General features: G+C 40.9%; 1 protein-coding gene across 13 annotated transcripts in view; it reads left to right on the plus strand.

Moving 5' to 3' along the window:
- Positions 1-10,360, plus strand: part of WBP4 (WW domain binding protein 4) — a 46,553-nt gene that overhangs the window by 19,730 nt on the left and 16,463 nt on the right. For all 13 annotated transcript variants that reach the window (XM_090024870.1, XM_090024873.1, XM_090024890.1 and 10 more), the window contains exons 8-9: positions 7,307-7,473; positions 8,439-8,674. In XM_090024870.1, coding sequence (XP_089880996.1) covers positions 7,307-7,473; positions 8,439-8,674 — 403 coding nt within the window. The remainder of the gene's footprint in view (positions 1-7,306; positions 7,474-8,438; positions 8,675-10,360) is intronic.

Consider the following 10,360-nt stretch of genomic DNA (forward strand, 5'->3'; position numbering starts at 1 on the left):
TTGTGAGAGCCCTGCAGGGGAAGTGATGCTGAGAAGTAACCAACGTGGGTTCATACCAGGCATATCCTGCCTGACTAACCTGGTCTCTTTCTATGACCAGGTAACAAAAAGCTTAGATGTGAAGGAGGAAGTCGATGTCATCTTCGTGGATTTCCAGAAGGCCTTCGACACAGTGTCCCACCCAATTCTGGTGGGCAAACTGAGGGACTGCGGCATTGTTGAAAGCACAGTCGCATGGGGGGCAAACTGGCTCTGGGGACGAACCCAGAGGGTGGTGGTGGATGGGTAAATGTCGACCTGGAAGGGTGTGGGCAGCGGAGTCCCAGTTCAGATCCGCCCACTTCTCCAACCTATGCAGGTCTGCCTGGATGCGGTCCAACAAGGACAAGTGCAGAGTGCTGCACCTGGGGAGTGGAAACCAGCATTATGGTTATAGGTTAGGGGCTGACCCTTTTAGCAGCACAGAGGCAGAGAGAGATTTTGGAGTCATGATTGACTCCAGGATGAATATGAGTCACCAATGTGACGAAGCAATAGGCAGAGCCAACCGCACCCTGTCATGCATCAACAGGGGCATCATTAACAGGCCCAGAGAGGTCTTGCTCCCCCTCTGTGTGGCACTGGTCAGGCCTCAGCTGGAGTACTGTGTCCAGTTCTGGGTGCCGCACTTCAAGAGGGACATGGAGAACCTGGAGAGGGTCCAGAGGAGGGCCACTCATACGGTTGAGGGCCTCCATGGCCAGCCCTATGAGGAGAGGCTGAGGGACCTGAATCTCTTCAGTCTCCGCAAGAGGAGACTGAGGGGGGATCTTGTGGCTGTCTACAACCTTATTGGGGCTAGCAGCAGGGACTCAGGGAAAGTCTGTTCACCAGGGCCCCGCTTGGAGTCACGAGGAACAATGGCCACAAGCTGAGGGAGGATAGGTTTAGGTTGGATATTAGAAAGAACTACTTCACTGTAAGGGTGGCCAGAGCCTGGAAGAGGCTTCCCAGAGAGGTGGTGCTCTCACCTTCCCTGGAAATCTTCAAGAGGGGACTGGATAGGCACCTGGCTGGGGTCTTATGACCCCTTCCACCCCCAGTGCTCCTTCCTGTCTATGGCAAGGGGTCGGACTTGATGATCTGTCTAGGTCCCTTCCGACTCATTGATTCTATGATTTATATTGTAAATAGCAATCGTTGATTTGGAAGGACTTCTTTGATGGGACTTTGCTGGACTTTTTGAAAGGCTCTTGGTTGGACTTTTTGGAGGGTTCTTGGCTGGAGTCTTCTCAGGAGTCTTGGCTGCAGGTTTTTCTGGAGTCTTGTCTCCTTTCTTAGAGAAGGCGTCCAAGCAAGTTTGGACAGATATTCTCCAGGGAAATAAGCAATGCAGCGAACTTGTTTGCTACCATAGCATCGCATCAGATCAAGCGTTGTAAAGTAGAAACTGACATCATAAAGTCGAAACAAAGGTGTCAATTTATAAACGTTGTAAGTGCGAAACGTTGTAACTCGAGGACTGCCTGTAAAGAACCAAACAACAATGGTCTGGACCCTATCCTTCTGCAGGAATACCAGAAGGACACGGCTCAGAAGGGGAAGATACTGCAAAGAACCTCTAAGCTTTTTCCTAAAATGAGTTTTCTTGCTTGGGACAGCTTGCTGCATAGCCCTTCAGAACATGTAGCTCTTCTGTCTGTAAATAGTGCTGCTTCATAATAGGCAAACCTGTGCTTTTCTCACAGCCCTTCTGCTCCAAAGCAGGATAGGTGTCATGAAGCCATATACCAGTCATTCCTAATCTGCTAACCTGCGAATTGCCCCTTGCAGGAGGGAATTCCTACATATAGAGGGAAGGAAAGAATGGAAAGATAATGCAGCATCGAGCTGTATTAACTGGGTGCAAAAATCCTTGTTTCTTACTCCATTCTCCCATTAACCTTCCTACTCCCAAGCCCTTATATCGATGAGCTCTGAGTTAGGAGGAGTACGTTAGCACAGATATTATTGTGGAATATCTGAGCTCCACTGTATGCAGGATAATAGAGTGCCTTACAGAGGATCTATGTGCTTTTCTGTTTTTACATTGCAGAAATCAGGTGTAGAAAGTCTTTTTTTCCTTGTTGTCTGCAGAACTGTCTTGTATAAACATGGTTTCTTCTAATCTCCTTTTGACACATTAAGGGGAGTGGATAGTGGGTTTTTTTTTTAAACAAATAACACCAAGGCTAGCTTGTAATAGGTTTACCCATGTTGGTAGTGGAAGCTTCAGCAGCCCTTTCATAGTAATGCTCATTTCATTGCTATCAGTAGCACAAGGTTTGAAGAAAAATGCTACTACAGAAAAAGCCCTATGTGGGGAGCTGTCTTAGTCCAGTGGTTCTCAACTTTTTTGTACCAGGACCCATTTGTAAACATTGGCCAGTCCCAATCCAGTACCCCTCACTTCCAACTCGCTGCCCCCAAGCCCTAGCTCCCTGTGAGTGGGGCAGGGGGCCTGGAGGCCCCCAAGCAGCCCCTTGCAGGCTGCAATTCTGCCAGCCTGCAAGGGAAAAGCCACCATTTTCCACATTTTTCTCCTTTAATGGAGAATCTGTTTTCAAAGTTTGTTGATCCTTTTTTAAAGTTTGTTCATGACCTTTTCATATATTCTTGCAGTCCACTTTCAGGTCATGATCCACAGGTTTAGAAACACTGTCTTAGTCCATGGTGGAACAGGATGGTAGTGTTGACATATCTAGCAGAGAACCTTTCTTAAAATGAAATGATTTTGAGTTGAAGAAATTGGACTAGTAAATAGCTTTAAACAATCCAATTTAAAATCCTTTCTTGGGCTGAAAAAATGAATCATGCTTTTTTTATTTTATGGTTCATGGAAAAAAAACCTAAAAGGACCCTTTTATTCAGGCAGAGTAAATGTTTGTTATATCACAAATTCAGCATTTATCTGGCCTTCCACAGAATATGTAGTGATTTAATTATGTTAAGAGCCAAGAGAATGAAAGATGAAACAGCTGAGACCAAGAGTGATTTTAATCAGTTTCTTTTTAAGATGCTTTGATTTTTTTTTCTTTTTATCTCCTATTTAACTGTAATGATCAAGCAACATTTTGCAGTAAATAAAATCTTTGTAAAAAAGATTAAATAAGCCACTTTTCACTTGCATCTTCTGAATGTAGATTAGACAGGTTCTGAGATTAATCTAAAATGTTCTTCAGGTAAAAAAAACAGAGAAAATCAGATTCAATATTATTGATATTTGTAAGGAAGCACAAAAATAGCTTTTCATGTATGCAAAAATATGTTTTCATTTCAGGAAGTGGTTTTAAAAATCATGTTTAACTACTTTTAACTTCAGGTATATCTTCTGAATTTGTGTGGTGGTACTTTTGGATGGTTTACATGCATAGGTAACCTGTATGAAGTTCTTTGTAACCATTTTTGGAGCTGTATTGTTCATATGGAGGAGATTTGGAGGATACTGTTCACCTGTGATCATAATACAATTTTTTTAATGTTTTTGAAAATTCACATTAGCCCTGCATTAGCTTTCAGCTCATTTTGTGTTCTAAGACCGGCACAGATGTCAATAAAATTTCTGTTGTGTTGTCAAATGCTCTTTAAGCCACTAGATGTCAGTCGGATGCACCTTTACTTACTGAAGATAGCATAAATGGAAAGTGTACTTTCTAATTTTTTGCATTCAGTGATATTTCTGAAAATGTATAAATCTGTGAAATAGGCATAGTAGTTTTTTGTTACTGTAAATGTTCACTTCCAGCAATTTTTTGGAGAAGTGATAGATTTTCTAGAATTAAATTGATTTGGTCAATCAAACAGAATTTGTTCCTGCAAACTGTTTTTCAGCTGTTCATATGATTGTAGGATTTTTTTTAAACTCCTTAGTGAAACACTGCATTTGAAGTAGTTCATAGAATACCATATCCCTTAACTTTTTAAATTTAAACTGAGGTCATGTTCCTGAGCTGTTCCAGGGCATTTCAGATAAATGAGGTTTGAAATATATAAACACTGCTCTTTAATTAAAGCACCTTAGTTGTACTGTATTCTGCTGACTCGTCTAGCTATAGTTTGTGGAAGGAGGTGTTGGCTTTGAAACCTGTGCATGTTAGGGTAATCAAGGCAAGAGATTGTAAATGCGCAGCCAAAAATGTTACCAGTTAAGAGCCGTGTGGGGTGTGGGTTATATCTGTGTTAATCTGGTTTAGTGCCGAAGGCAGGGCAGATTTTCACTTTGTAGACTAACTAAATCAGAGTTGAATAATAGTAGCTTTCATAAGCAGCAGGAGTACTTCATCAGATTTAGTGAAGTGATTATTAAATATGCTCCACTTTAAAGTAGTTGTAGTTTTACTAGTCCTCTTCCTTTCCTTTATGTCTGCTCAATAAAGCTTTTACATTATTTTCCCTCTTGTTTTTAAACCTCAGCAAATGGGTAGACGAGAACCTGATGGTGTTTAACACCGAAAAATGCAAGGTTCTCCACCTTGGGAGGAAAAACCTGCAGCATCCTTATAGGCTCGGCAGTGCTACGTTGGATGGCACTACAGAAGAAAGAGACTTGGGGGTCATCATTGACCACAAGATGAACATGAGCCTGCAATGCGATGCTGCAGCTAATAAAGTGACCAAAACGCTGGCTTGCATCCATAGATGCTTCTCGAGCAAATCCCGGGACGTCATTCTCCCCTTGTACTCGGCCTTGGTGAGGCCGCAGCTGGAGTACTGCGTCCAGTTTTGGGCTCCACAATTCAAAAAGGATGTGGAGAAGCTTGAGAGAGTCCAGAGGAGAGCCCCGCCCATGATCAGAGGTCAGGAAAACAGATCTTACGATGATAGGCTGAGAGACATGGGACTCTTTAGCCTGGAAAAGCGCAGGCTCAGGGGTGATCTGATGGCCACCTATAAGTTTATCAGGGTTGACCACCAGGATCTGGGGGAATGTTTGTTCACCAGAGCGCCCCAAGGGATGCTGAGGTTGAATGGTCATAAACTACTACAAGACCATTTCAGGCTGGACATAAGGAAGAAATTCTTTACTGTCCGAGCCCCCCAAGGTCTGGAACAGTCTGCCATCGGAGGTGGTTCAAGCACCTACATTGAACACCTTCAAGAGTAAATTGGATGCTTATCTTGCTGGGATCCTATGACCCCAGCTGACTTCCTGTTCTTTGGGCAGGGGGCTGGACTCAATGATCTTCCGAGGTCCCTTCCAGCCCTGATGTCTATGAAAAGGGATGACAGGAAGCAGAGTTGCTAAGGGCTTTGTTACACATTACATTTAGGAGGTGTTTTATTTGCATCATACCAAACATTACTACAAGGTAGAAAGTTTTTCGAGCAGTCTCATGATAATGCATACCACAGTCTAAATAAAATATGTCCTAAACATTGGAGGTCTAAAATGAATCCAGCATGCTCAAGGGGCTGGGCCTGACAAACAACTGTTTTCTCAGTCCTAGCCTGCCCCAACCGCACTGGAGTCTCCTGATCATTTTACCTCTGTGAAGCAGTTGGGTGTTAGCTCAACATGTGTTAATAATATAATTTGGAGCCATTTAATGCCAGAAAACTCCTAACTTTGCTACACTAGAATTGCATTTAGCCCATGCTTTAGTGTTTTACTGCTTGAATGCTGGACGCTTACATTTTAAGTGTAGGTAATACATCCTAAATCTAACTTGCAACAAGAGCCTAAATAGAAAGCAGTGGTTAGAATACGAAGGGTAATGACAGAGGGAGGGAAAAGGAGGCAGGGTCAATAGGCAAGAAAAAAAATTCAGTTAACCCGTAGGGGTCATAAAAGCTAATCTAGGTGATGGAATAAGGATACATAGTTGTGGTTTAGACCATACCTAACACGGTGTAGTCTTGTCTGCAATTTCCTGTTCAAATTCATTTTTAAAGATTGTTGTCTCAGAACGCCACTCTCAGATCAGTGATGGAATGTCCTAGGAGACTTAGTGTTCTGGCACATACTATACCTCTTTCCGGAATTGGTGTCAGATCAGTTTTCATTCATTCTGACTAGGGACTCAGGCTAGAAGCTGCAGGGCACTAGAGTAGCCCTCTCTTTCCTTTTACTGCACTGAGCTGAGTGGGGGGGATGTGGCCAGGCCCGGGCAGGACACTGATTACTAACACAGCATTTATTAGCTCATCAACAAAACAAAAGCCTCTCTTTAGTTCAAGCTCTTAAACAACTTTTTTCAAGGAAGGAACAGAAGGACATTCTCAGCTGACCTGTTGATTAGCTGCAAAAAGCCCTAATCAGACACTGTTCTGTCTGCCTATCCCAGTGAAATTGGATGCGCGCACGCACACACACGCGCGCGCACACACCCCCTCTCCCTTAGCATTAGCTAGCATACCACATGCCTGGGGTGGGGTCCATGCTATGGGAGGGAGGGAGCGGAGAATCTCTGCTTCAGCACCAAGTGGGGGATGAGGCAGGGGGAAGCCAGGCAGATCCTGCTGTGCGTGCAGTCTCCACTGGAGCTCTGGCTGGGGAGAAGATGGGCAGGGCCAACCCTGTTTTCTGGAGCAGACAGCCCAGCCCAGCCCAGGGCTGAAAATCAGCTGGGTTGCTGGGGGACTCTAATTTAAACCAGGAAGGGGTCTGGGACAGAAGTTCCATAAACCAGTTTGACCCAAATCAGTTAAGTCTGGTATTACATTCAACCAGCCATTTTGAAACTGGTTTATGTGCACGGAACTTATGTTCTGTTACAGATTTAAGCCAGTTTCTGATCACTTAAACCAGTTTGTGTAATGTCTGTCCCTACCCGCTGCCAGGTAGGAATCACTCTGTCTGTCCAGTATAGACAACAGAGGGGTACTGTATGCAGGTGATTGCATATATGAAGTTGGTGTCCAAGAGTGCTGGAAAATGGTAATGCATTATTGCTGTAATTCGTGTTGCATTGTCATAGGTTAATTAACCAAATATGACAAACTAATATTTTTAATTAAAAGTTATATAACATATACATTTAAATATAAAATATTTCTACTGTGATAACAAGATTAAATGCATAGTATAGGCCAAATTGCAACAATCCTCACCAGAACATAAATATAACTCAGGTGACAAAATTAGTGTTTAGCAATAAAGTATAGAAAAATAATGTTAACCTAAAAAGAACACAGCAGACGAAAAGGAAAGTCTTTTGATAAATTCTTAACTGCACATGTATGTGGGGCTACTGCTGTTCCTAGGGTTGCCTAATCTTGTTAAAATAGGCATGACCTTAGACTGGAATTGGAAATGTTAATAATATGATTGTCTAAATATGTTCAACAGTATCAAAATGGGAGAAACCTGAAGGTTTTGTTTCACCTTCAAATGAGAGGAGACAGGATGACATTCGTTCTAAAGCACTCACAGCAGCAGCTTCAAAGGCAGCTGAATCACATACTGAAAAGGGAGGTAAAAAACATGAAGTACAGAAGCCAAAAATAAACTTTAAGGTAAGTTTTACCATTGAAATGCTTTATGTACTTTATTAATGTTATAGGATATTATGAATTCATCTTTCAAACAGACCACATGTATTGTAGTTAGGCTTAGCCTTATTGATTATTATAAAAGCAATTTCTAGAACAGTAATACATGTTTTAATTTATTAGTACATTAGCAGCAATGCTCCTGGATACAGAACACAGGAGAACCTCCCTTCCAATCCAGGTGGCTTGGATGTTGCCAGAAATGTTTATGGTGTCCAGAGAAGAAGATGGGTTTCTCCATTAGATTTTCCACAGGTTGATACTGACTTTTTAACACTAGCTCTTAAAAATATCCAAAAGCAATTAGGTTCTAAAAGATCGGGCCATTTATCTGAAAAATTTACCTGCGTTTAAGTATCTATTTCAGAAGGTAAGTGGTAGGATGGAAGTAGCGTCCAAATCAGATGCCATCCTTTCTCACGTCACTTTAACTGTAAATTGTCATTATGGTCCTGAGAAGATGCAGTAGTTTCCCAAAGCCATTTGTGGGAAAACTCTAGAGAGAGTTTTCACTGAAATGTAGAAATGGACAAATGCAGATGCTTTAGTATAGTACCCCAGACTTTTTCTGTGTATCCATTTACCTGAGCTTCTACCAAATGTTATCCATAAGAAAATTATATGGCAAAATATGATCAACTGGATGTTGGTTTGGATTTGTTACTCCAGTCATCTTCAGCTGTGGTAGCTGGGTCTTTTTGTGTTTCAAGTATGCAAGAAATGAATGAGTCTTGGTCTTTGTTTTCTGGATTGTGTAAGAAACATATTAAAATTCTTCTACAATATGCAGTTTCTTTATTGCCTGTTGTTTTCTTTGCTTTAAAAAATAACAATTATGGATGATAAGAGAGAAATAATAGAAGTGAAATAAAGCAACATTATGTTTTTATTTAGGCGTTTTTGCTTAAGGTGGGTTTTTTCCTCCTTAGAGGAAAGGAGATAGTATTGAAGAAACAGAGGAAGAGACTCCTCCCAAAGCTAAAAAGATAAGCCCTTATGGAAAGTGGCAGAATGTGAAACAAGGTGGTGAGGAGGAGGAGGAAGAGGAGGAGGAGGAGGAAGAAGATGACTCTAAATCAGTTCTGCAGAAAACATCCCACAGTCTTTCTAAAAAGACCAATCCCTATGGAGACTGGGAGGCAGTTGCAAAAGAGGAAGTCTCATAGTAAGTACCCCTTATCATAAGTAAGTTCAGAGTAAATTTCACAAACTGATGGTAAAATGAATTAATGTCTTCCAACTAGTCTCAACTATCATTAACCAGATTTTGAAATTAAGTTTTAAGGTACCATTTCTGGTATGCATTCAAACTGATTGTGCATTCAACTTGGGATACTTGAAAATTTAGCTCTGACGCATGTATTTTTCCAAATCCAAGCAGGTCTTCAATACACAGTCATCAGATAGCTTGCAGTTTAAGTGCAAGACGGAGCCGAAACTCAGAAATACTCTATAGCTAGCTAGTAATGGAGCTTCAAATTATTCAAGTAGCTGCTATGGTTTATGAGCTTCTAGCATAATCTTTTTAGTAAATTAATTAATTAAATAATGCACGGTGCTATAATAAAAAAAAATAACTTTTATTAGCATAAGTGTGCATTTCACTGATATTGGCAAATAGAGCAGGGGAATTGAGAGGCATGAGTCTTAAGATTCTGTTTCTGACTATCAGTGGCTGGTTAACTTCAGATAAGTCATCACACTCCTTTCTATCAAAAAGTTTCCCTATCTTTAAAAAGGGGTTAGTGACACTTACATACCTTACAGAGGTCCTGTAGCACTTTGTTAATAAGATGCTTAGATAAAAAGTGCCTGGATCATAGGACAAGCACGAAAGTTGGACGGCCATTTATTCAAAGGCATATAAAAGAGAACTGCAGTGTAAACATTAGCTGGGTTTAGTATAATTGAATATAATCTAATTAAGGCTATTAGCCTTTCTTAACTGGTTAGCTGTCACACAAGACAGACTTGAGTAGATAAAGTCCATTTGCATGGCTATTATCTACACTCCTTTGTCTTTTTTTCCAGAACTCCTGTGATGCAAGAACTCTTTATCTTAATGGCAGCCTAGCAAATGCTGATCAGTATATGTAACCTTTGTGGCTCATTGGCTAACCATGGACATGCCTCTGTTTTTTCAGAAGAACCAGAAACCTTTGCCAACAGTGAATCTCCTGCAACATGCTAGAGCGATGAGTTTTGATTACAGGAAGGACACAGTCATAACTTTTTTTACTGACTAATAAATTTGCCTCTTAGCAAATTTTTAAAGTTTAACCTACAAAAATAATTGTTTAATATTTATACTGACAGCCTGCTCACCCCATTGGCTTAGCCCCAGAAGAAACATAGCTATAGACAGCTTAACATTCAAATTAATTTTTGAGTTGTTAAAGGAACTTTAAAAAAAACAACTCCCAGCTGTAAAACTGGTGTTGAATGAAATGTATACATTTGATTGTTCATGTATTGTCATTGCCTACTTTCTCTGTAGTGTGTGGTGGAAAATACAAAACCTCAGAATCCCAATTCATTAGGGTGGCAAAGGTTAGTAGTTAGCAGAAACAAAATTTTCAGATCCCCTCAATCCTCCCTTCCTTAGCAATTCTCAACCCAATTTGCAGATTCAAGCAATACTATTTCAGAGGTGCTTTTCAACTCAGTTTAGATGGAACTCATGGAATAAAATATTTAATTATGTTCTTTTAAAAAAATAAAAGACTGATTTCATTACTTATTCTTTTGATGTGTGTAGTGAAAGGCAAGGATTTCTTTTGATAGCATCTTTTAATGGACCAACTTCATAGCTGGGATAGAGTTAGACAAGCGTTTGAATGCAAGTGACCTG

The sequence above is a fragment of the Crocodylus siamensis genome, chromosome 1 (genome assembly GCF_052110815.1).
Source record: "Crocodylus siamensis isolate JL-2025a chromosome 1, ASM5211081v1, whole genome shotgun sequence".
In the NCBI taxonomy this organism is placed as follows: domain Eukaryota; kingdom Metazoa; phylum Chordata; order Crocodylia; family Crocodylidae; genus Crocodylus; species Crocodylus siamensis.